Raw genomic sequence first — 27,657 nt, forward strand, 5'->3', positions numbered from 1 at the left:
TGCGCAGGATGCAGCTTTGAGGAGCTGGAAACCTTGCTAGACCTCTCTAAAGAAATAATAAAGGAAGCTTTGTACTTCTAGTTTACACGCTGCTGCATTTAAAGTGAAAAACAGCTGAAAGAAACAAGGCAGCCAAAGTAAGGACGCATATGAAAATACAAGAAATGCATGTTCTTTACAAGAAAATAGCTTAAATATATATATGTATGCAAACACTGGCTGAATTTGATGGTAAAGGCAAACTTCAGGTCCAGAAACAGAATACAGAATGTATAAGGAGGGGAAACTTTGGCATTACATAAAGCAATGAGGCAAGTAAAAATACTGATACACATATAGAACATTACACATTACCACTGTTACCATATCAGGGCTATTTTGTAGGCCAAGTGCTCTTCCCTCGTCCTACTTTTTCAATACTTAACCTCACAATGGACTTGGGCAAACCACGCTCGTCACAAGCAAGCTGTCATTTTTGACTCCTGACGAGTTCAGTTTATCACGTTTTGCTGCACCCTGTATCCGTTTTGCAATGGGCAGGTATCCTACAACACAAAGTTTTGTTCACCCAACAGATTGTGGTATAGTAGATGTCAAATATCATTATAGTGCCAATATGGTAAAAAAAAAAATTGTTCGTTATTCAGTTTGATTTCCCTTGCTCCACGAAGGGTAACCCAAGCAAAATATGCTTGACTAACCTCTGTGCCTCTTTTTCTTCGTTTGTCTGCTTTTTTTTTTTCTTTTAGTGAAAAAAAAAAGAATGATGATACAAGACGATAAATACAAGTCTGTAGTACACCACCATTTAGGACAAATGTGCTTATTGTACTTCATGAAGAACCGAACTCATTATATAAAGGAAGACACTGAAACTTGCATTGATGAATGAAAAGAACACAGAGCAAAATGAAATGCAAACAGAATAAAGCTCCCTGACCAAATCAAGGTGAAGTGGTGCTGAAACGTTTCACAATCATTGCTGATTTCTGGTGAGCCCTGAACTAAGTAAGTTTAGTCATTGGTTCAGTGATCTTGTGTAGAGTGTAACTCATTGCAGCATGGTATGACAAGTTTTTGTTAAACAGTGGGCCATGTGAAAAAATGTGATATATTTATTTTACGCATATAACTCATGAGGCATTTGAGTCTGACGTCTTTTTCTTGCGGTGAACTTTCTTCTTCTTGAAGTCTGGAGGCATTGTTGAGATCGACTCACGATCAGCAACAGGTAGGTGTCTTACTCGCTGCCTGGAAAAAGAAGCCAAGCGCAAATTAAAGTGGTCAATTAATTTTTGTTGCGTGTTGTTTCCTTAGAATGGTGCACAGGACCTCAGTAAATATGGAGCCCTACATGGAACTTACCTAAGACTTGCAATATGAGGGGTGTCCAAAACGCAATGCTCCTCTTTTTTTCTTTTGCCTTGAACACTGATTGTGTAACAGCTTTTACCACTATAGTGTTAAAGGTTCAATTCGGTATAATACACAACAGCATTCGTGCCATTCCCACATAAGAGCTGGAATGAGTGCAAGTGAACAAGTAGTTGTTATGTAACCATTCTTTTAAAGCTTCACAATGTCTTGTGAACCATACTTGTGACTTACAGCCACTATTTGGGTAGGTACTGCTAGGGAAACTACACTGCAGAAGAAATATGATTAAATTAATTTTCAGGGACAGGCAAGTTCCATGTGGTGTTCATATATACTATAATCAGAGTTTATGCTGGTTTTGACCTACAATATTCAAGGGTTTTTGCGGACTTCCAAGGCTTTATGAACATTTTTTCCAGAACTAACGAAGACAGTGGCTTACAAAAGTGACATTTCCTACTCATCACAAATGCAACTTTTACAGCCCAACAAGTTGGCAGCAACAGTAACACGCAAGGTAATTTTTTTGTCTTAGTTTCCGCAAAAGCTCAGCTTCTTGTGTTTTTTCTTTTCCAATCCAGCACTGATGCTGACAATCCAGTATGCCTCTTCCATTGCTTCTAGCATGGTTTGAGATGTCGCTGTACTATAACAACACAGGGCTTTTGTCTACAATGCTGCTGATAAGGCGCCACCAGGTCAAGTAGCTATGCATCTCACTATAAGTAAAATCGATACTAGTGGCTGCTAAATGTTAAAATCCATAAGCTTAATCCTACTAGCAAAAAACCAATCGGAATGTTCCATGAAGAATCTAAGATGCAAGACAAACCATGGCTGGTCAGAGAGAGTTTCACTGTTCAACAAGCCACATAAAGATTGGAGCAATCTGTTGGATTGTGCTTCGTGCCTAATACTGCGAGCTCTGTTAAAGCAAATTTTGTTCATTTTCTCTTTGGGCATAATTATGGGCTGCTCGTGAATTATTTTCTAACTATGCATGAGCATGGAAACTCTGTGGTTGTTTTATTTGGAATGCGTATTGCATCAGGATGAAGCAGTTACTGCCCCAGCCTACCTTTTATGCCATTTTTACCACTTACAACTTTCTCTAAATATTTTAAACCATGTAATTAACGTGACTCCTCCAATCATTCAAGAGTTTTGTGGTATATTAAGTTATTCTACAACTACTGGGGTACAACTTTCTCTTAAACCATGCAATTTATGCAACTGCCCCCAATCATTCAAGGGTTTTTTAAGTAATTCTGCAACTAGTGGCGCTATGCAAGTTCAATAATGAACAGCATTCTTTTATACTTGTCATGTTCTCACCGAAATTTATGTTTCTTCTTTCCATAAGACACTGAAGTCGTAAAGTAATGAAAATAATATGCACGGGTGTGGACACAAGTAAGCAGAGCAGCTTTGAAATGAAATCATGCCTTTCGCATCTGGCGTCAAGAAACATCATTTGTCCTTCAGACCTTGCACTAGCACACGCTGCTCACACCATGCCTGCAAGTTTAAATTAGGCGGCGCATTAAGAATTTTAGAAGCCAATAGCACGCCCCGTTTACTCTTGTCTGCACCTGGAAAGATGCACACACACTGAAAGGTGATTAGCAAACTAACTTTGGGTTTCTTCCCAGCAGGTAGTCCGGCAGGGGCTGCCCAGCTTCACGCAGGAGGTGCACAATGCTCTTCAGCCGCCCTTCGGCCACATCGTCTTCCGTGAAAAATGTGATTGCGTGGCCAGGGTGACCGGCACGGCCTGTTCGACCTGCGTGAATAAGAGGAGGAATAAAAATCAACGCATTAGTAAAGGCAACCTGCTCGGCAAGGTAGGGGGCTGACTAATAATAGTAATAATAATTGGTTCCTTCTATGGGTTGCAGCTTATCGACTGCAGAAGTAGCATGAGCAGGCCTGCTGTATGCTTTTTAGCTACGGACTTACACAACTCTTGGTGCAGGTACATGCTGCCGGTAGTTTGAAGCAGTTCTTCAATAACCAGTCACAAATAGTGTACCCCCATCGATGCAATGCATTTATTGCGCCCACTGTATGCCAGTTTCTGTCGTAGAAAATAGCAAGCGAGGGATCATGCCTTGCCTCTTCCGTGACTCATGGACATGGTTCGTAAGTGAAATAGCACCACATCTGTGCTATGTGGAAGAAACATCGCAAGTTAGAAACGTCTTTTATAAATGAGGTTTTTGATTAACGTTTGAAAATATTGTGCTCTTAATTGCTCAATGTCTCCTATACTCGATGTCTCTTACAAAAGAGGTCCACTTGATAGAAGAGGTAGGGCAGCCAACCAAGTGAGCTAAAAATTGTCTCTCAGAACCAGGTTTAACTGCACGTCAGTTTAGGCTAACAAGAGCTAACTGCAATTTAATGGTAGGCACAGTGCATTCAACTTATACCACTGTCACCTTGAATAGCGATCGTGAATTAAGTTTCAAGCGTGGTCGAGACGGACCATGATACACGTACCCACCCGATTTTAACTAAGAAGTTTGATCACTACACGCGGAATGCCGCTGCACGCAAGATGATTATCATCAGTTTGCACTACATATAAAAATACAGGCTTGAGTAAAACTGTTGAAAACTTTTAAATTATGAGCAGAGAAAAAAAAAAAAAAAAAAAAAAAAGAAAGACAGAAAGAACACTCTGCAATAGCCGGCAGAGTCAGATCAGTGTTCAGGCCCCGTGACTCGTTCCTGTGTTTGTTCTCATTGTTCCTCTGCTCTACCTGCAGAAAGTCTGCGAGACTGTGCTAAACGTGCACCACGTTTCTCTATTGTTGTTCTGTCCTGCCAAGAGCGATCCGTCACCTTGCACTGGCAGGAAGGATACCAGGTGGCCAGACACGTGGGAACTGTGAAGCCTGGTCGAGCTCCACGTTTTTTTACCACTGCTCTTCTAGTTCCCTATAACCACTGCCAGAACACGCATTCATGTAGTGTCCAGAGTATGAAAATAGCTTTGCAGTTTACACCACACTAATTTAAATGCAAAGTTTTTTATTTTAAAATTCTGTTATGATAAACTTGTTTGAGTAACCTTTACTTTTAGTCGATATATTTGATTAATATCTGGGAACAAGGGCGCCAATGGCTGCTCAACCGCGGTAGAGATGGTAGAGCACGACTGTGGGTAATAGCGATTGAATTCGTCTGGTAGCAACACTGGATCCGCATTGAGCTCGATTTTGACAGACTTGATCACAATCAAAAGTGCCCGTGTGCATGGGCAAACTAACAAAAGTTTGGCAGACACACTTAAGACTGCTTACGTATGTGAATGTAAAAACTACGAGCCATGACTATGCACAAGTATGTTTTTATTTTTTACCTAAGCTACACCTTTCGGCATGTTGCTTATAAAGTCATGCTGCGGCCGACCAATCAAGTGCCCGGCCATGTCCCATGCCAACTACCACTTGCTAGAGGTATGTCCGCGATTTTCTAACGGCTTTTGTTGGTTGGTTGGTTTATAGGGCTTTGACGTCGCAAAGCGACCGAGGCTTTGAGAGACACCACAGTGGAGGACTTTGGAAATTTCGACCATGGAGTTCTTTAACGTACACTGACATTGCACAGTACACGGGCGCCTTGCTTTTTGCCCCCATCGTAAAGTGGCTGCCGCGGCCAGCATTCGATTCTGAGTCTTGGGCTTATGTAAATTTTCGAATATGAACTCTATATTAATATAAGAAAAAGAAGAAGAAAAAAAAAGAAAACGCCTTTGAAAATAGAAAAACTGATAGGTGAAAAAAATAAATCAAACAAAAGTAACCAAAACTGTTCATCCTGTTTACTTCAGAATTGCTCCAAGTGCACAGAAGTTTATAACCTTACTGAAACATCCAATATAAGTTTTATACAGGATTCGGTATACCTGTATACTGTATCCGATGAAACTGCATGAAACCGGGTAAAGCTGCATTTCGCTGCTGAATACAGTAAACTCTCGTTAATTCAGCCTTGGAGGAACCAAAAAATATCCAAATCAACAGAGGGTTTTAATTATAGTGAAGGGTTAATGCCTCAGGAGACCACCCAAGAGGTCGCTAAAATACCAAATTAGTTTGAAAAAACTGGAGAAAACCATTTCAATACCAGTAATTTTGTCTGATGAACACCTGCACAATGATTGTCTACATGCGAGATGGAACCGAACTGAGAACGGCCTTTTTTCTCAGTTTCGTCGTGTGCTTCCCCTTGTGCACACTGTCGAGAAGACTTCCGCTACCGTATCGCAATGTGATGCGATAACAGTGGTCCCTCTTCACTAAACGGCCCCACTGCATTTTGAGGATGCTGTTCCGCATGGTCCACATGGTGAAGCACTGTGGTGAAACTGCACGTGACAAGCGTGCAGCTACAGAGTACTGGAAGCAATATGTGCAAGCGTTAGAACAGTGTGATGCTACCCCGAAATGATGACAGTGATGAGCCAAGCAGCACCCAAAATAGCGCAACTGGTCTGCGCTCGCCCGACCATAGCTCGGGATGGTGTGAAGTTAGGAATAGTGAAGCTGAAACTATATGCGGTGAGCTTTATTTCGGAAATGGGAATTATCTGACTGCAGACTTCTCTGAACCTGATTTGCAAAGTTCCGTGTGATTCAGGTTTTGGAAGGTCTATTTCAGTGATTGCTAGGTGTGCGGTGTAGCAGGGCCCTCTCTGGAAGATGAGAGTGGTAGAAAAAGAAGAAGGTGAGCCGCGTGCCGGGAATGCTTGGACTCCGGGGCTGGTACTTAGAGGCAGAAAAATAGCACTTAATTCAGTCTAATTTCACTGGTCCAGGCCCCACTTTCTGACAGCGCTCTACAGCATGTTGTACTTTGACGCGATCCTCCGTCCGAACTAACTCATGCAAGCTTATCCATGTTTGAATGAGAGTGTTCAACGCCATCTTTGTTGGCCGGGACCGCCGTCCTTATTCAAATTTTCCGTATTAACGGCGGTCGGATTAATGATATTTTACTGTATCTGAAGAAGTTAGAGCATTCGGCAGTGTTTGCATATATCAGTTTTTTGAAGCGAACAAAATCCTAATAACAAATATGTTCGATTCATACATGAAATTTCGGTTATTCACACACCCCTTCTTTTGCATCAAAAGTCTCTGAGAAGTATCAGCTCGTGGCTCATGAGAATATTTATCACTAGTCTATATCACTGGCCAATAGCAGCCTTCCCAGGCATGCTCGTGATTTTCATGTCATGGAAACCAATACGGCCAGATTTTGTGCCAGTGAGGCATATACGTCTTTTGCCTTAAATGAGCTCATGCAGCTCAACTCGCGTGGGGACCAAGAGCTCAATGGGCAGCCCCTTACCGACACGGTGGACGTAAGAGACTACTGACGGTGGCACATCGTAGTTGATGACGAGGCCAACACCTTGGAAGTCCAGACCGCGGGCCAAAACCTCAGTGCAGATCAGCACCCACACCTGACCAGAGCGAAACGCTCGCACAACACGGTCACGCTGGGCCTGTGGTCGCTCTGCATGGATCACATCCACGTTGATGCCATCATAGACAAGTTCTGCAAAAAGTTCCTTGGCCCGTTGTTTGCTCTGCACGAACACCAGCACGGGAGGCTGGAGCTTTCCCTGCACAGGCAAATGAGGCAAAATTTCAACACATTGAGAAGGCAGCTTTACTTCCTTCTTTTGCCACTACATTCACGACAGCATACTCTGGAGAGACTAACAGAAAATAAAAGAACTGTTTTGAGTATACATATACAATAAAAAAATGCCAAAGAGACATAAAGCATGTATGCCACGCTCCAGCAAATCAATAAAACAGTTTGGAGAAAAAAAAAAAAAGAAAGGAAAATACTACAAATACTACAAATACTACACAGCTGATGATAATGTCAAGCCGCCATCAACGAAACTATTTCTGAATCCTTTAAGGTAAACTAATTTTGTTTACATGAAGCAATGAAGAGCAATGAAGTGTAATGAAACTTTGCATGCTTATTGTGAGGGCATTTGACTCGGAAGAAACCTCTGCGGTCAAGCAGGCATTGCGAAATCGGGGTGTGGACGAACCATACATGAAAGTACTGGAAGATATATATAGTGGCTGCACAGCAACCATAGTTCTGCATAAAGAAAGCAACAAAATTCCTATAAAGAAAGGTGTTAGGCAAGGAGACATGATCTCCTCAGTATTATTTACAGCTTGCTTAGAGGAAGTATTTAGAGACTTGGAATGAGAGCAGTTTGGGATAAGGGTAGACTGAGAATGCCTCAGTAATCTGCGATTTGCTGATGACATTGCCTTGCTAAGTAACTCAGGGGATGAACTACAAAGACTGATTGATGACATAGACAGGAAAAGTAGAAAGGTAGGCTTGAAAATGAATATGCAAAAGACTACGGTAATGTTCAACAGCCTCGGAAAGGAACAGCAGTTTACGTTGGTCAGCGAAGCACTGGGAATACTAGTAGGTGAATATGTCTACTTAGGACAGGTAGTAACCGTAGATCCAGACCATGAAAGGGAAAAAACAAGGAGAATAAGATTGGGATGAAGCGCACTTGGCAAGCACTGGCAGATTGTGACTAGCAGCTTACCGGTATTGCTCAAGAGGAAGGTATACAATAGTTGCATCTTACCTGTACTCACCTATGGGGCTGAAACGTGGAGGCTAACCAAGAGGGTTCTACATAAGTTAAGGACAACGCAGAGGGCTATGGAATGAAAAATAGTAGCGGTAATGTTAACGAGATAGGAAGCGTGCAGAATGGGTCAGAGAAATAGCTCAAGTTACTGACATTCTAGTGGAAATCAAGAAGAAATGGGCATGGGCAGGACATGTAGTGCGAAGAAAAGATAACCGATGGTCGCTTAGGGTAACAAACTGGATTCCAAGGGAAGGAAAGCGTAGCAAGGGGCAGCGGAAGGTAGGCGGATGAGGTTAAGAAGTTCGCAAGGGTCAAGTGGATGCAGCTAGCACAGGGCAGGGTTAACTGGAGAAATATGGGAGAGGCCTTCACCCTGCAGTGGGTATAGTCAGGCTGATGATGATGATGATGTAAGTGCACTGAATGAATGAATAGAAAATTGCTGGCTGGTTCATTTTAAACTGTTTGCAAGGCGATCACAAAGCGCAGTCGCAGTTGTCCTTGAACAGTGAAGTGCCGTTCAATCAAATGTTTGCTGCTCTACTAATAAGTTAGTGGCATGTCATTCACAGTTGTGAAAACAGAACTTTGCTTGCGTTGGAACTGCGTTGCAGCTAGTTAACATTTTACCAAAGTTTTCGCAGCCACTAACAAGTGTCAGCTCTGAGCACACATTACCTAATCAGTCAGCATCAGAGGAAACTTGTCGTGCCCTTCAAGCACATGGCAGCACCACATTTAACGTAAGGCATCGTTGTCCCTTTCACGGCTGCTCTCATTTCTTTGTCCCTACAAAGGATTGCGCAGAGCACTAATCCTTTTCATCACTCATGGGCTGCCTTGCTCTGTCAAATTATTTTGCTCACGACCTCTTTTTTTTTTTTCGGAACGACAGGGTCATGCATCTCCTTTCTGCACAAATGCTTCAGCGATAAATCACTAGCGTATACAAAAAACTTGTGTGACAAAAATCTCATAGAACAGCAGCAGCAGCAATTTAACACATTACCGAGCAGTCACAAAATGCGTGGACGCATGTTGCAGATGAAGGTAAAAATCCTTCCTTTCATTCCTCCCTTCACTTAAGGTCCGCTAGCATAGTGTTAGGTGAATCCACTAGGTAGCGTGACAGAACTTGCTATGTTTTGCATTACTGCACCTAAGCAGACCTAACCAAACCGCTGAAATTTTTGCCATTTACGGTCCCAAAAACTATTTTTAGGGTCCCTTTAAAACTGTTCTTGAACGAATTTTTTTTGGGGGGGCGTGTGATTCAAAAGCCATCCAGATTCCAACTTTTATTTTCTAAGATAAGCTTTATTATTTTTTTTTTTTGTATGAGAGTTTTGTAATTTGAATCCCTGCGTCCTTCTTGAGCTCTGCCCTAGAGGAAGAGCAAAACTCCTAACTGAAAGCTGTGCTACAAAATTCTTTAAGGGTTTCCAGGATTATCAGTATGATAATCCAAAAATCCTGAGCTGTCATGCTACTGCAAAAATCAACATGTGACCAATCACAATAATGTTTTTTTTCTTCTCCAGATAGTGCTGGTTGTACTAGGTACAACATGCAACTGCACGACTATTTAGGCAGCCTAGCAGTTCTCTTTCCAGTAAATGACTCCTTAGCATGAGGCGGCCATGGTGAAGACCCCTCTGAGAGGGGATGACTAAAATGTGAAGCAACTATAGCTGTAACACCGTATCTCCATTGGGGCCAAAGTGCAGTTTTTCTGTAACGTAAACATTTAAATTACAACCCTGACCTTTTAAATCTGTCTTTTTTTTCTTTTCTTTATTTAAAAAACGTCAGTGCATGATGTGGGCTGCGTTTGCAATGCCCGACATGCTCAAAGACCTCGAGCTCGCTTGCAGGGGCCCTCCATCACGCACACAGATCATAAAGACTGCAATGCAACAAGTTGTACACCAGCCGATCTAATTTTTCCACTTCTGTCGGTCTTTACTATTACAGTTTCCAGTGAGCACTTATGCATTGGAACAGGCCAAATACTGAAAGATTATACTACACTGAAAGTCGTAACTACACTCTATGGAAGTTTAAGCTGTTTATTTAAAAAAAGAAATAAGCAGAGAGATATCCAAGCACATTTCCCCAGTCTCGTTAGCAAATGCTGCAGAAAGAAGACTCACCTCTCGGACAAGCCCTCGCATAGCCAGAAGTTTGCCCGATTCACTGCCCACAAACTGCAGCTTCTGGTCCACGAGGTCCGCAGCTGCATTCCTGCATGTAAGTTTCATAGCTCTACACTTTCTTCACAAATTACCTACTACATCACTATATTTATAAAAAATTAATTTTAGATGTTGGACAAAATTTGCACAGCATTATTAACCTCATGTTTCCCAGCATCCAAAGTTTTCGTCAGCAAGTATGAGGAGGTTCCTGACCAAAAGTAAAACACGAAGCAAACATCGCATAAAATGCTGCTGCCACGTAACTGCACATTATTCTTCACATGTTACAACATTCAGCATTTTGCAAGTTATAACATGCAGCAACATGCAGATATCTGCGAGACCTCTGCGTGTTATTTCATACCTTTCATTTCTTGCGTATGACTAGTCACCTGGTCATATTTGTAAACACGTGGACTTTGGGATGTAAAGGGTCAAAAGGCCTTAAATATGCTGGAACATTGAAAACTACAGTGTGTAAAGTAACCTGACCAAGTACAGTCGACAAATTTGTGGGACTCCTTGGGCACTGCAAAAATGGCCGAAAAATGAAATTTTATAGAAAAAAGAAACATCCGCTTCCGATTGCCACCATGGCGGAGGAAAGGGTGAGCAGTTTTGTACCCATTCTGATGCTTGACTGCCTCAAAGCAACATTGTTCACATATATGACGGGTGCCAACTGGCATTCAATGAATGTACCGCTGCTGGCACGTCGCGGGCAAACATGCCAACAGCCTGTGAGGGTAGGATAGCCCTCACAGTCTAGCGGTGAAGCATCCTCAAGACATGGTGGGGCCATCTGCGAAAGCAGCCACTGCGCCACACTGAGAAAAGGCTGTGGAAGCCCTCACGGTTTTGGAGGTAACGTTCAACACCCCCGATAGTGTCCGCAATGCAAAGCACTTGGCTAAACCGCGAAAAATCACTGTCGTCGCAAAAGTTTTCATATCAAATGTATAAACAATAATATTGCATTCATTAGATAAAATTCCTGGATGTGAATGGATTCTGGACGTTCTTTTAGGGCTACTTGATCATTTGAACATTTTTTCTAGTAGTACCTTGAAGGCTGAATTTACGATTTTTCTGTACTATTTGCGAACAAAGAAAAATTATGCGCCCGCACTGATGGAACCCGCAGAGAATATTAGCCCTGCTTCTAACAAACTTTCTAGCCTGAACACCTGAACCTTGCTTCACTTGATCACATTTTTGAGCCCTTTCAAGCCTGAATTAACAACCGTCCAATAAACACACTGTTCCAGACTGAACAATGCACCGACAAGACTTTGACGTTGCTCTTCGTGGCCGCTCGTGCTTTATCAGGTGCCCATTTATTAGGAATTGCCTATTGGCAGCAGTACTAAGGGAGAAGTGAATAAAGTCTGAAAAACTGAGCAATCGGCCACGATGTGTCTGGAATTTCAGGTGCTCTAATACACTAGCTAAAGGGTTCATGACACCAATTTTGGAATACAAACTGTTTAGTGCATCTTATTCCTGATGTGCCAAGCAAAACCTCAAGGTTACAGCTCCATCAGAGCTGCAGATATCTTCAAATATGTTTTTTTCCGCTTCTTCATGAGCAGCTTGCTGATCTGACAACCGGTGCAGCCTGTGACGACATAGGATGACAAACGCTTTGTCTGCTGCATGTTCTATGCACGAACAGCATCAACAGCAACACAGTTGTTACGCAAAGCCGCGATAAGCTGATGTGGCGGACTAAACAGCAGTCATGCCATTAACCGTGTTTAGCGCAAACTGAGTTTTTCAATCCCTAGGAAATAGTGGCGTCTGTGGACGGGATTCAAATGCATGTTGGCCCCAGAGTACGAAAGGTGTAAGAGCTCGCCCGCTCCAACAATGTACACAATGCACACACACACACACACACACACACACACACACACACACACACACACAAAAAAAAACTCGAAAGCAATGAAAAGCAGCACATAAAGATGCAGTACATAGGATAACGTCCGAAGATGCTTTTGTACAAACTGCGAGTACCACCCGACGACGCAGCAATGTATAATGCATAGGATGCCTCGCACTACATCGAGGCACCCAATACGATGTCCCGTCTTAGCAGCATCGTTTGCACTGCTCGATCGTTGTCAGGCCCCAAGTCTGGCCCCAGCCGCATAATGAAATCAGAAGATAAGCTCATAAGGCTTAGAGCGCCATATGCCGCAAGCTTACCGCAACGATGCCGCCCGCGAGCGCAGCGAACGACGGCACTCTGGCAGTCCTTAATCTTCGCTAAGCCTAGATTGCTTCGCATCGAAGCTACAGCGGACGGCACTTTGTAGTTGATCAGCGACTTGTTGTAGTAACAGGGTTACTCGATCACGAAATTTCCTTACCCTCAGCCTCACTGTTTAGTAGTAAAATAAATTATATTCGGCGGCGCCTTAGCACTGGTGCTAGCATATATATATGTATATATATATATATATATACACACACATATATATGTACAAGAGCACAGGCACTGCACCGGCGGAGGGTGCTATGCGGCTTGAGCAGAAACTCCCACCATATGTCAGCACTGCTGAAGAATTCATTCATCTTTGAAATTCCTTTTCCCAGGGCCTATTATATTATTACGAGAAGAAAATCTATGCATTTCTGGCACCAATGCAAGGATCCGTCTTATCGCCGACGCGGACGGCTTTGTTTATGGTGTTGGAGGCAGGCCTGTCATCGGACGGCGGCGATCGCGCCGCAAGTGGATCTGCGGGCAAGAACTAAATCGCGCTTCACTACAGTCTGTATTCTGTTTTCAGAAAACTGCTCAGTAGGTTCACTGCGAGTAATGCTGGTCTTTCAAAAAAACCACAAACACAGTAGAGTGCATTGGCAGCTTATCGGAGCCGACACAGCAGCAGACGACGTGGTGGCCGCTGTCGGTCTTTGATGCTACCAAGCATTCAAAAAGGCGGTCGCTGTCGGTGGAACTTCGCGGTCTCAACTTCAGTCACTTATTTAGAAATAAAGAATGCATCTAGAGCTCAAATTTCGGAAATAAGATATTAAGGTCCAGTATTATCTGCCAGACTATAAAACTAATATATTAGATGACCATGGCATGACCCCTTCAAGGAGCATGCCACGGTGCCATAAAAAGTCTGAATATTCAAGCAGGCCCGAAATATCAGGCATCCAAATTTTCGGTTGGAAACTGTACTGCTGTGTAATCATTCCCAGGTAATTCACAGATATTTAATACAAGACTATGGGCTATCTTTCCCTAGCAGTTTCAAAGGCACTGCTAATCATCACAGGGGTGGTACAACTACTCTGATAAACCTAAAGAAGCAGTAGCCAAATATATCAGAAGAGAAACAGAATGACACTGCCACATACTGCTGAAAGTAAGCTGCCCTGGCTCATGCACTTGTGCTGAAATCCTAGGGAAGTTCAGATTTGCAGGTTTGTTTTGTAGCGTAAAGGAAGTGAAAAAAGAAATCTGCTGTACTTCTATAAACCATAACAGTGTGAAATGGATTTATGGCTGTCTGAGAACTTGGTGGGGCTAGACAAAACGTAGCAGGACGATGTGCCAAATGGCAGGGATGACAATGGGGAGTTTCACTGCTGCAATGTGGGTGTAGGACTTTTTCAGGACATTCTTTTCAAGACAATGTGGGACCTTTTCAGGAAATCCTCATCTCTCTTCCATAGCAACTAGTGACATTCAGCCGAATTTGACACAAGGCTCATTTAAAGGAACTGCGCTAGAATGATAATGACCCTAACATATGGGACAGCTCAAGTTGGTTGGTAGTGGTTGCTAGGTTGTTGCAAGCAATGGCACTGGCCATAATAAGGAAGCACAGCTCCAATGAGGTGAGCGAGGTGGAGCTTCTGCCGGAGTAAGTTGAGGAAAGATGAAGGACAGAACTCATGATCTGGTGGACAGCAAAGTCCACTAAGTATTTAATGTTTCACTCCTCCACTGCTTTACAACATTTAAGAAAAGTCCTTTCAAAATCGTGCTAGCTTTAAGACTTCCATACAGTATCAAGGGTGTCTCTCAAGACCGGCGAGGGTCTGTGATCCCAAGCAATGGCTGCTCCACCTACAACGCCAACTCACCGAATGCCAACAGTGAGCGAGAGGAAAGCGTCAAGGTGCAGCCTACACCAGGACTCCACCTGGTCCGTCGCAGTGGCACTGAACAGAGCGCGACGCATCAGCGGGCTCCCACTGCATGCTTGGCAAACCTTGGCAAGTTGCTCACGGAAGCCCCGTGGGCCTCCCGCATTTTCAAACAGCTTGTCTGACTCGTCCAGGATAAGCCACTCCACCCTGCAGGTAACAATATCATGACCAAGGTTATCAGACTGAGACCGCAATAAGGCCACTGTGTCAATGTGTCTTGTTGAGGTGTGTGACAAAAGTCAAACCTCTATATAATGAACATTGATACTATGAATTACTCTCAAACTGTTCGTACATATATAGGAAACCAATTCAATTCTTACTTCACACATCGAACACGGTTTCCTATATAACAGATAATACAGAAATGCTGAGCATTAAGCACTTGGTTGGCAGGTAGCAGGCTTTGCCTTGTGGCCTGGCTAATTGGTTGTGATGTGGCAAGTGCTGGTGCCACATCACAACGAATTAGCCAGGCCACAAGGCAAAGCCTGCTACCTACCAACCAAGTGCTTAATGCTCAGCATTTCTGTATTATCTGTTATATAGGAAACCGTGTTCGATGTGTGAAGATATGGAAGATATGCAAAGGAAGATATGGCGGCATGAACATTTCGTAGCCAAGTAGTCAGCATCCTTTTGCACTTCTTGCATTCATCGATATGGCCCCACAACCAGCTGTCCAGTAGCTCACAGTGACTATATAATAGAGGTGCTGAAAACAGTTGTAGCTCTCTCTCTGGCGTTCCCTTTTCACGCGACACAGCAGTAATGCAGGAAAGCACCAGCTCTTTCGGAACTGCCAAAAAACAGGGAATACGAGTTACATCCAGGAAATTTTTTTTTTCTATACACTGCAGAAAAGGCCCACTTGAACTGAAAACCACTTTTTCCTCAATTTGCTTAGTATTTTGGTAAACTGGCCAGAATAAAGTGCTTGAATCCTGTTCGACATCCTTGACACTATATTATTAAAGGTAATAGAGGTCGCTGCTGAGCTCACATAAGCAAGAAAATATATTTGTATGGAAAATTGTGCACTGCTACAACACGAGTACTGCTGCTGAATCTGTCAGAAGTGAACTCAGCTGTTTGAAAGTTGTCTTGATGAAACAGGCATCACAATATGCAGTAATGTGGAAAAAAATAAATTGGTTTCCTAAACCTGCTTCCTGGGCACCACCATTGCAAAGAAATGGCACAAATGCATGACTTTTCCATGATTAATTCTATCCTCTTGCTCATAGCTTCTACAAACTATTTCTGTTTAAGGGGTGGTGAGGGGACCAGAGGCAACTTTATCTTATTTTTTTTACTTAGAGCGATAGGGACCGGACAGCTGTACGGGTGGCGCCGCCTCTCGGCGCATTGCTCAAACGCCGGAATGCGCCGGCCGGTGCCGGCGCATTGCCAGCGCATTGGAGCGTACTTTTTTTCGTTGGTTTGTGTGGAAATTGGAAATCCTAAGGTTTAGATGACGTGCGTGAATATACTATCCTCAAGAGAACAGAAAGTTGGGCTAGTTGTGTGAATATGTCCAGTGAAATGAAGTCTGGCCAAACAAGGCTGGTAAAACGTGGTGTGTTGTTGGATCCACAGGCAGCTACGCAAACTCGTCGGGCGTTTTTAAGTCGATTCATTTCTACGGGTTTCCACAGAAGCATGAGTGGCGGGTGACCTAAGCATGGATCTTTGAAAGGCAAAGGCATGAATCTACGTATCTGGTTACTGTGTGGTCATGGAAAGTGCCGATTTTTTAAAATTCCGCTTGCTACCGGATGCTTTGTGCCTTCTGTTCCCCAGGAGTGACGGCACTAGAGTCTCGGAGTCGAAGCCGCACTCCTTCATCTGTAGTCAATTTATTGACAATTGGAAATCGAAATAACCCAAGAACGTAAGTTACAACGTTAGCATTTCCCCGCCTGTGTACAAGAAAACCCCAGCACGGAAAAAGAAAAGGCAGCTTCACCATCGTCGTTCGGGCTGCGTTACGATCTTCAGTGATGGGCAGAGACAATGTTTGTGCAGATACCTTCGCTGTCATAGTCAAACATAATTTACTTTTTTCTCTTAACAGAAAGAGCAGATAGGAGACATGAACAATTCCTATTACCATGATCTTGTCATTTTTCCTCTTTTCGTTTGTCAAGCAATGAAAATGCGCTGAGAGCTCTGCGTTGATACTCTTAGAATTTGTTAACATTTGCTTGTGGCATGTCCATTTTGCCTAATAAAATCACTCATTTCACAGCTCAGTCAATACCGCAAGGTCACAAAATCTGCTATCGGCTTCATATAAAAGTCGATCAAGAAAAAAAAATACAATTGAATGTGTGGAAGCGAGCATAAAAGTAGCATATTTTTTTAAAATTTCGTAGGCCGTGTAGCAGTTTCTTTTTTTTTCCCAATCAAATTGCACCTGACACGGCTTTACGTATTTTCTCAGCAGCGTCCATTTCCTGGCTCGCCTAAATACATGTCTTTCTCATCGGCGTTTTAGTGAACGTGAGATTTCCTGATTGTGGCGTAGTATGACAAGACCGTTTTACCTCTCTCAGAAATTGCTTCTACGGCCAATGTAAACAGATTTAGCAGCAGTCCGGCAAGCTGCAGTGACAAAGTTGTAAAAGGTATGGCTTTCAGTTATCCGGATTCCTTTACGTGCAAATAGAAAACTACATACATGGTCGTGTCCCCTCACACTCATCAGGTATCGAGGTCAGCTAGGTATCGGCCCCGCAAGTTCGTGGTACGCTGAGAAAGTAGGCCACCTTAGCGAACGAGCCATCAGAGGGATTCATTTAACAATAGAACGCTCTCTTAGTTGTCGGTGGCTTATCTTACAACACATCACACTGTGTGTGTGTGTGTGTTTTTTTATTGTATTTAACAGTTTGACAGCACTGGACTATTGCCTTCAGATGTTCAAGGCAGGAGCGGTCAATCGCATTTAACTTCCTGCGCTAAGAGAACGCTATCAGGAAATTTAATTTTTTTTTCTTTTCACAACCTCCGCAGCATGTCGGGAGAAAGGCATGTATAGTATAATATTTTCTAAGTCAATTATATGTAGAAGCTCCGACGTGTTCAACAAGAGCATTGTCGTATATGTAAAAATGATGCTGAGGTGGTATTACTCCTTTGGCTTATATTATAATTAAGTTTGATAGTCTCAAGGCCGGGTTCAGTGAGCTATTGTAGCGTAATTGTGCAGGAAGTCCTGGAAGTATATGTGTGTTTGTTATTCTAACCATAAATAGGATCCTACTTTTGTCTTGCTTGTTTATTTTTCTCCTTTTACAGCTCTCGTTGCAAGGTTGAAACTGGAATGTCATTTGCTGTTATTCTACTCTGAATCGTTTGAGCCTGGCTATTACCAAAAAAGACAGGTGCAGCATCTTTTTCATTTTACATGAACGCTGACCATTACAACTACCACTACTACGGCGCCACGGCTACACGGCTCGGCGGTATTTGATCTTCAGGCAGGTTTTGACTAGACCTAATATAAGATGGACGCGCAGTGCAGGCGCAATTCCTGTCTTGAAGTTGCCTTAACAAGTGCCTAACGAAGGTGTTCCTAGCGCATGGTGAAATCACGCGCGCGACATTTTCGAGTATATAATAGAAATACCATGCGCCGGGCGGATTAAAAAAAAAAAAAAATAATAATAACACGCACGCCCTGCCGAGAACGGCCCTTTTCTTTTTCAAGATTTCCCGGTCAAAAAATACTCCTTGCGATTACTCAACGCAGCTCAAAGCTCTCAAAGCCACACCGCAAAACGACGGTTAGGAACAGGTTCAAAAATGCCTCGCAGAACGGAAACGACTGCGCCCCTCAGCCAGCTGCCTCGCCATTCCGCTGTTTCGGCACTCCGCCGCGGGTGGCGCTGTTCCACCGAGGCGACGGTGGCGCCATACAACGGGCGCCCGGTCCCTATACAAATTAGTACACTGACCTGAAAATAGCATCAAACAGTCGGATATAAGGTTTCATTGTAATATCTTCAGTAGTTTTTGTTTCCTCACAGTCCAGACGTTTACATGTTGCTTGCTTGTGGAAAGGCTAGCACGACTACAACATTGGCTATGGGTCTGCAAATGGCTTTATTATTTAATAAAAACTGTGGTCGAAATCAAGACACTCCAGATTTCTTTTTGAATTTCCCTGCTTTTTTTTTTAAATGATGCAGTATGCACCTTCTCCTAATGTTTAGAATACATCACAGCCTAATTACTCGTTAATAAATGAATGGTGCCCTGATGGTAAATCTGAGACTGCCTATATGTCGGCAATTACAACAAAACATACAGCATTCAAATCCGTGCATCCATTGCAGTGCTATGCTTTCCACGAGCAAGGTGATACGTTCAAAACAAACTTTTGAGAAAACAAGCCTTAAAATTCTAAACTAGCATACATTGCCTATGTACATTACATTTGTCTGTATATTTATTTGGAGCACTTTGAATTTGTTCTTGGGTGAAATACTTCTGTGCACGATAGAATTAGTGTTGTAGTTGCCGAAAAACTAACTTTTCTAAAAAACTTATTTTTTTAAGATTTTTGCGATCCGTTCTCCTACATCCCCCAATGAGGAGAAATATTACACATTCACCATTTTACTCAGACAAAGTCCGTTCAGCCAAAAAAAGAATAATAATGTATATAGTAGTATCTGTATATATAAATCACCTGTTAAGTGTCAGAACATCACTGTCTGTTAGGCACAGAAGGCGATTTGGAGTGCACACCAGTATATCTGTAACAAGAAAAAGCGACTATTGAGGTAAACAGGTGCAAAAAGAAAAGTAGAGAAGATCCCTTCAGTCAAGAAAATTATTCACAACAAAACAGTTTGGAAAAGACGAAATTGCAACAGAAACAAAAAAAAAAAAAAAAAAAGGAGTAAGATTTACAAAAGAATACAAAGGTCAGTGAGAGTTGCTATTTCATAGTCATAAACACGAATCCACTATACATAAGCACAAGGGATACACGCTAAAAATTATTTAAAGATAAGCTACACTGCTAACAACTGTGCCCAAGGCGTGAATTTAAAGTTCAATCTCAATCCTTCCATTTTTTTGCAGTTTCTTCCAAGGCTCCATTTTCTTAGATGGTCTTCAACACGATATAAGACTAGCAGATACTTCAGCATATAACACGACATGCTACACTTCGCTACAGAAAGAAAGAGAGATGTTCAATTTCAGAAATAATCCTTGAAAAGTAATGTAAAAAAAGAAAGGAAGACAAGATTTGCAACTGACCTAACTTCCGCTGAGCCTTAGGGAGGCGTGAGCGTGCGGATGAAAGGTTGCTGAGAAGGTAAACGTGGAGACCCGTGTCACGAATGAGCTGAAGGCATTCCCGGTACGTCTGCCGTGCCAGCTCACGCGTTGGTGACAGAATCACTGCACGAAAGCCCCCTTTCTGCTGTTCACTGCCACCTCCCTTGCCCTTGGTGACTGCCGGTGGTTTCTGCAGGAGGCATAAACAAAGCCACAAGTGTCAACGGCAGACTCCAAGTACTCAAGCAGAATTTTTTCGTGGTACAGTTGGTTAGTGATCAGTGGAACGCGTGCACTCACTGTTTATGTCAAGTAAGTGCGAACATAGTATTCAACAGATCCAGACCTGCTATATATTAGACTGCTAATGTCATGGAAACAACTGTAGCTACTTCACTAGTGGTGTTTTTGACAGGGCACACAGCATTCATACCTCCATCAGCACGTACACAGCCAAAATTCTTTGCATTCGATACCTAGGTACAATATGGGTGCAACTCAACATTGTTGTGTTAGTGTTAGGAGCTGCCTAAGTTGGCAGCTCCAGCCATGTCACGTGGTCTCACGGCACCATACAATCCGTCGCCGTATTATCTGCCAACTACAAACCTGCATTACCCAGAGATAATAACTTTTCACTCACAATGCCGAAAATGCCAGATTTTCTGCAGAACAGGGCCTTTAATGCTATTGTGTTAAAAAACGGTGCAGGGCACATGAACTGTGAGTGCTGCATGAATAGCTTTCTAACTGCAGGCACTGGATGGGAGAGGGTAGGAATGCGAGGTAGTGGGAACTTGCCATGTCAAGAATGATGGGAGTGTGCAACAGACTTGCTGGTGCTACTCTAGCGATCAGGAAGTTCAAAACATAAAAAAGAAAAAGGGCTGTCAGTCAGCAGTTTGTGTGGCTCGCATGCTGCGAACTAAAGACTATGCTTCTGCCAGCCCTTGCCACTGCTAGGATGCCTAAAGCAACACCGCCCTGGGTAGAACGAGACGAAGAAGATAGCAACAGAGTATGAAAGATTACTGAACAATGGTTGAGGGGGAGGCTTAGATCGCAAGCCAGGCCAATGTTTGGACAAGGCGACTTGCGAACTGAGGCTCCTCCTCAACCCCTGTTCAGTGATCTCTCGCACCCGCTGCCCTGTAGTTGATATGATTCTGATGCCGCAAGTGACAGCCGATTTGTGCCACCTCCTTTCCCAACCTCAAACATTACATAGGGCTCCGCGTAAAGAGGCCTGTGCACAGAAGCTTGGTCTACAAAATTACCCTGGGCAGGAAACATAAATCTTTTACAATCTGCGATCAGTAAAGAGACCTCCCACATACCAGACAAAAACTCATTCCCAACAGTACTTATTTGTTAACAGACCCCCATTAGGACGAATTCGGTTACGATAAGTTCTTGGATAAGGTGAATAGTGCGAGACCATTTGTAATTTTCCCATAGTACCTTATGTTAAAAAAAAAAAAAAAGCTTGAAACGCGCTCTTTGGTCAAGATGAACTTTTGCACTGATCGCACACCACAGCAAATTCGCACAGCGACATTGTCAACAAAAACTGCTGTGCAAGAAAATGCACCTCCATAAGATGACCTTTGTACATCCTCACAGAGAATAGTCCAGAAGGTGTCTTGTAGAAACACGCTTTCTTGACGCGGGGAGCTTTTTGCCAGTGCAGAAAAGATAAGGGACCATCATGCTTGCGCTGGAAGAGATGCGTGTGTAACGTGCTGCGCACTGCCTTGCACAGACTAAAAGGCCTGTATATGTGCAATGTGCGCTCGTTGACTTCAGGCTTAAACACTCCGGGACCCCATTTTCGACTGGCATGGCATCACAACACACATTATCACGGCAGAGAGATGATCCGATATCGGCGCTACGTGCACTGTCTTTGGCATATGAAAGATGCAAGGTGTGCCTGCTCATGGAGTGGGCAACAGCTATGATGAGATGACACAGACACTCAGGGATGCACTGCTGGGCACCTTCAAAGTGCCTGCAGCCAGATGTAAAGCAAAAATCACAAGAAAATACAAAGAATGAAAACAATAGCAGCTATGACATACAGTGAGAAAGATCGGACGGTGAAGAAAGATGAGCAGATCAACATCATTTTTACGTAGGAGAACATGAGCTAGTTTCATGCGCTCAGTCTTCAGTTTACTTCGTGCATGGCACAATAAATGCTGCATCTGCAATTACTCTGTCTCTGGAAGGCTATTTCATTAACTGTTTCTATGAAACATGCATCTGGACATACCTAGCATGCCCACATAATTTTTTTTAGGAGTGGTTTTTAAGATTAACTTTCGGTCAGGCAAACAAAGATTCTGGTCATTTCCAGTTCCTAAAGGGAGCCTACTAATGCAGGATAAGTATGAATTATGCACTGTTGTCTAAGGCTACTCTGAAGCACAACGTAAACCCAACCCAGCCGCTGGGTAGCTCACCTGCAGCTGTGCAATCACTGGAACAAGGAATGCAGCTGTCTTGCCTGAACCAGTGGGAGCACAGCACAGCACTTCCCTCCGCTGCACGACCAGACAGAAACACCATCACAGTCAACTTTATGGGGTGCACAATGATGAAAGCATAATGAAATCATGAAAGGCCGCTTCACATATGAAAGCCATGACTTCGCAGAGGTATTGCAGACAAAGCAGTAGAAAGTGCATCACTCTGCTCAACAAGTCAGTCTGAGTTTGGAAAGGAAGGTCTAGGTCATCTCAGGTTGAGATGTCAGTTGCTTGCAGCTTAACCGAACAGAATGCAGACGTAAAAAAAAAAAAAAAAAAAACGTGCAAAAAGAAAGGGAACTTTGTGTGCCAGTTAGAGAACTGTAGGTGTAAGTAAGGGTTAATGCAGTAATCACTTTCAACAATAATGTGAAGATACAGCCTTTGTCAAATGTGCAGGGACCAGGGGGTCTGTCTGCTTCTGAGCAGTGTAGTGGTACTGATTTAGCATTAGTGCAGGTCCTTCCCTTTGGAGAGAATAGGACAAAAAAAAATCTTATCTCCAAGAGATTCGGAGCACTGGAAATGCATTACAAGCCGCAGGAAGTGGCTCAGAAGCTGATTCCCAGGGCTCTTCACTTTTGACAAAGACTGTACTCAGCAACAAATAAAAATGTTATAGTAGCTGCACATGAAACTATTCCTTCATGCAGCTGGCAAGAGGGCAGCCTGTTGGCATGAAAGAAGACTCAAATTAGCTGGGCTTAGGACAAATATCTTGGTTCCCGAGGCAGGTGGGGGACAAGGCAATCTAGGTAAACAAAAGCACAAGTTCAGCATAGATAAAAATGCTAACATAAGGGCCAGTTGGTTGATCATAATGAAGATTTATGCGCTAATTGCTAGGCAGAGGACAGGTGAAGGACAACACACGACAAATTGTGCTTGTGTCGTGTGTTGTCCTTCACCTGTCCCCTGTCTAGCAAGTAGCGCATAAATCCCCATTATTTTTTCCAACATAGAGTAGCTCAAGAACAGCAGCAGTATAATGCTAATGCGTACCAAAGCAACCCTTTATGCAGGAGAAAGGTATGTTTCTTCCAACATTAGTTACCGGGGCACCACAAATGACACACATCCACAATCGAAATGGAGTGAAAGGTGCTCAGAACAGCCCAACACTAGCCTTTAAGCATGTGCAAAACCTGAGCTGTTGTATGGGCACCTTTGACTTTTAACGCTGCCTGGCTTAAAGGAATATCGAACAACTGTCCATGGGTGGCACTAACATAACACACAATTTCACATGTTGGACTATTTGAATGTAAAGAAGATTGCGTTGACAGAGAATGTACTAGAACAAAAATGTTGCCTCAGTCTGGCTTATATGGCATCAAATTGGATATTCGTGATTTCTGTACTGCAGTGGCACACTTTAAAATAAAGCATGGCCAACAAGACCTGACATCTACTTTCCTGCAAGCAGGAACCATTTATATTAGTGCTTGTAGTAACGCTGTTTGACTAAGCTACTTACAGCATGCCTAAGCAGTTATACTTGCAATTGCACAGAGCAAGCAGTTGCAGAAGTTGAGTAGTGGAAAAATATAGCTAGCTTTATTGTCTCTCATGGTTCGTTGTCAAGATTTTCTTTTTCAATCCGAAGCATTTTTTTTCCCCCGCAGGCATCAGAATTGCCAGTGAGCATCCCACATCAATTTTTCGCCACACGACTGCATCAGTCTGTTGACACAGAGGTGAGAAAGAAGTGAGTGAGCACTGTAAGAACAAGAACACAACTTCAGATACACAAGAATCCCGGGTGCTCTGTGAAATTTGAGGGTGGACAGGGAGGGGCATACCTCAAGTAATGCGGGAATGGCTTGGCGCTGGACGGGTGTTGGTGTCTCATAGCCCAAGGCTGCAACATTGCGGAGTAGGACGCGGGAAACCTTGTAGCGATCGGCCAGTTCCTCGAAGGTTTCAAGCAGTGCAGGGACGTCCGTGCCTTTCGTTCGGATGCGCTGTCTTTTGCTGGGCTTGGCCTGAAGGCATCATGATCCAGCAGTCAAAACGAACACTGCCTTGGAGCTGCCGGTAGCATATGCTTATAGATAGCAAAGAGAAATCTGAGCTAGCTTATGAGGAACGTTTAAGCGACCGAGCCTCGACTATACCAAGCTTTGTGAGACCACTTGCTATCATCTCAGCAACTTTCCTCATTTCCCCAACTCTTCAAGGCTCCTTAGGAAATTGAAACAACAATGTAAACATCAATAAATTTCCTGCAGGAAAGCTTGAAAAAAAAAAAAAAAAAATCAAGCACAACCATTACTCATGAGAACATATTCTTTTTTTTCTACACTACATTTCGCTAAAAAAGTCTACTAGAGCACGGCTATATCTTGCTGAAGCCAGTTACTGATGTTTATGAACACTGATGACTAAACTTTGAGCAGCAAACTTAGCAGGTCCGTCATGTCGCTACTGATATCTCACCTCCAAGCACAAATTACTATGAGAATATGTTAAAATTATTTTATTTAGGAGCATGTCAAGATTGCACAAAAAAAAAAAAATTGCCATCTTTCCTGGTGCCTAGTTTCTCTGTATTTTGACTTATCACTGATTTGAGGGCCCCGGTCACGCTGCCGTGGGCTCATTTCAGTCAAAAGAACTTACTTATTTTAAACCTACACTTTAAGCCTTTTAACACACGTCCTTGCAAATGAAACAAAATGACACTTGCCCTGACTGGAGCTGTACCACAGCTAGCCTAAAACGCAGAGGAGTCCATTTCAAAAATGACCACTTTGCATGCCTGTCTTGAAATTTAAAAGAGATGAGCAGCCCTGAATTTCCTCTGCACCATCTCCGACATCAGCCTCTAATATACTAGTTCCAGAGCTGCAGCTGGAAATTTAAGAGTACTAAGTAACAAGACCTCACAGGGATGACATTTTGCGACTGGTTCTGGAATTGATTAAACCATGAATTGGGACAAGAATGCAAGTAATACAAGAGCCGTTGAAGCGCTATATCAAAGCAAGAATATGACACAGAAATTCGCTTTGACAGCAATGCCAGTTACTGCTTCATGTTTTAACTTTGTAAAATTAAGCACTGCTCTGCGGAAAAACTGCACTACTTCTCAGCTGCAAGTGAGGCGAACACTAAAGGCGCAGCACTGGTCATCTGGATGTCCTACATGCAGCAAGGCTGTGTGCATGCGCATCCACCAGTACAGTGAAGCTCATAGAATTGCCACTTTGTTCCAGACAGATTTTGCCACCGGTACTCATGTAAGCATTTTTTTTTCTGAATTTCCCCGAATTTTGATAGTTTGTAAAACACTTTGTAAATGTGCACAGATAATTAACCATAGGTGTGTATACCAAACAGGCTTTTTTGAGATCTGAATATGCTGTTTAGGCGGAAGAATACTTGTTTTCAAATAAAGTATTAAATGCTGCCCAAAGGGTTTAATAGTGTGGTGCCCCAATAAAATCAATGAATGAATGGGAGAACCAAGAAGCAAACAGTTTTTTGGTTTCCACTTTTCTCATGCAAGCGCTCATACACCTTTGGGAAAGTGAATAAGAAAAATTACTTGAAATAAAACTAGGTTTGAAAATTAGCCACAGAGAGGAAAGATAGAAAGGATCAGCTAAAGGTCAAACATGGGTAAACTACAAATCTACTCAAAATCACCTGCTTCGAACATGCTCAAAAAGGCTTCTAAAAGCTGCCTGATTGAAAATATTTAACTTAGGCTTTAGTGTTGTTTTTTTTTTCTTTTTTTTTTTTTTTTTTTTTAGAATGAGCACCGTTTAGTAGGATAACACATTGGGAAATGCAAATAAGAAATCTTGCCAATATGAGCAGTTATCACCAAAGAAAGGCTAATAAATCTGCTACTGCCTCATTCAAGACACTGCACTTGGAACACTGGGCTGAAGTTTCCACAGAGTGAGAGAAGCACAGACATACCACTCGTAATTGAAGTTCTCCAGTTTCATCACCATCAATTTTCCTCTTGGTGGCAATGCTGGCATTAGCTAGAACAGTAAAAGCATCAACATTAAAAGAGAAGGATGCAAATAGCAATTGGTAGGCCATTTTTGTTCATTTTCTTTTTAGAATTAATAGCCTCGTTTCAAGCATGGAACTATAAGCAAAAACTAAGAGTTCAAATTACTTAAACTTTGCATGATTGCCTGCATGATTACAATGACAAATGGCATTGCCAGGTAGGTAGAGATATCCATCACGGTCTCCTTCTCAAGACCAAAGTAAATGCAATCGTCATCGATAAACTATGGTATAAGTTCGTGACTCTGCCTTTTTGTCTCACAATTGAAGCTATGACATGCAACTGGCAGCCAAACGCTTTCCCTGACGAAGTAAGCAAGCATAAGTCTTCGGTCCAGGTCAATGTTCTTGAACAATGGTTGACATTATTCATGAATACCATTCTATAAAGACACCACATTTTATGCTTACCGTAAGAATATCGCTTTAGAATAATAACAATAATCTCATAATCAACACTAGTACGTCAGTTTCATCCTACTGATGCAGTTGTCCTATGATTCATATTCTCAGAATACTGCTTATTGTTCTGATGCCCCAACAGGATCATTATAATCAATGCATCGTGATCATTATGTTGTGACCTGTATTTAGCCCATATTGCAGTTAAATTATCGCATATGTCACGAAGCTGCCTGGAGAAGTTCAATGCATCCTGGCTAGTGCAGGCCTTTACAATAACCAAGGGTGGCGGCAACCCCAAGGTTGTACGAAGATGTTCTTAACCCGAAAACTAGCCGACGTTACCCAGCTTTGAATACACTTTAGTGTCACACTGAAGCACCACTGTGCTGATACAGTGGCTCAAACAGCTTCAACTGTCGAGCTCTTCACCATAGCTGTAGTTCAGTAACACATCAGAGATACAGGCTGCGCAAAGTGGTTTAAACGCACAGATTAATTTAGACAATAATGGCTGTCAGCAAAAAAGAAAAAAAAAAAAAAGTCAGGCACCAGGTTGCTTCGTGTACCAAGGCAGCAAAAGCTCAGCGCTGGTGTTGTCACCACTCCGAATATTCAAAGTAGTGAGATGATGTGACCGCACATAATTACCTTTTGAGTTGTCAACGTCGTCTGTTTTCAAATCTGCAGCATCCTCAGGCCGCTTTTTTGCAATCTGCGAAAAAGGAGCCAGCAGATCGGTTTCAAGCACGATTGTTACCGGAACACGCATAGCTTACCTTAAATCGCTCGGCGTCAGGTCTGAACTTGTTGATATTAAAGTTTACTCCCACGCAGAGTTTTCTAAAGAAATCGTTCGTGTTCATGTCTCTAAAAACCAACGCACAGCGTACACGTATCCTCAGGCACACATTGCACAGCGCTAAAGCAGCTAAAGCACCAACCAAACCACGCTGCTTGCCTTTTTTTTTTTGTTTTA

General features: G+C 42.8%; 1 protein-coding gene across 2 annotated transcripts; it reads right to left on the reverse strand.

Moving 5' to 3' along the window:
• Positions 1-1,097: 1,097 nt before the first annotated feature.
• ais (DExD-box helicase 52) lies at positions 1,098-27,657 on the reverse strand. 2 transcript variants are annotated; one of them, XM_084602190.1, is made up of 12 exons: positions 27,458-27,657; positions 27,330-27,393; positions 26,175-26,242; positions 24,047-24,229; positions 22,179-22,259; positions 19,693-19,903; positions 19,115-19,181; positions 14,350-14,562; positions 10,195-10,285; positions 6,768-7,015; positions 3,013-3,160; positions 1,098-1,251 (listed from the first exon to the last, which is right to left on the reverse strand). In XM_084602190.1, exons 1-11 carry the CDS (start codon positions 27,542-27,544, stop codon positions 3,058-3,060), a joined length of 1,416 nt encoding a protein of 471 aa, XP_084458316.1. In that variant the 5' UTR covers positions 27,545-27,657; the 3' UTR covers positions 1,098-1,251; positions 3,013-3,057. The 2 variants fall into 2 exon arrangements, with proteins under 2 accessions (XP_084458316.1, XP_084458315.1); XM_084602189.1 differs by having other exon boundaries at positions 6,739-7,015; positions 27,458-27,655.

This window comes from Amblyomma maculatum, chromosome 4 (genome assembly GCF_055883805.1).
Source record: "Amblyomma maculatum isolate TAMU_Amacu chromosome 4, ASM5588380v1, whole genome shotgun sequence".
Taxonomy (NCBI): domain Eukaryota; kingdom Metazoa; phylum Arthropoda; class Arachnida; order Ixodida; family Ixodidae; genus Amblyomma; species Amblyomma maculatum.

Bases quoted from the DNA above. Each gene is read 5' to 3' on its own strand.
- ais (XM_084602189.1), bottom strand. From the start codon at position 27,544: ATGAACACGAACGATTTCTTTAGAAAACTCTGCGTGGGAGTAAACTTT. The intron at 19,904-22,178 runs GTGAGCTACCCA...TGCCTCCTGCAG, and splicing joins CAGTGATTGCACAGCTGCAG to AAACCACCGGCAGTCACCAA. The intron at 7,016-10,194 runs GTGAGTCTTCTT...TTGCCTGTGCAG, and splicing joins TGCGAGGGCTTGTCCGAGAG to GGAAAGCTCCAGCCTCCCGT.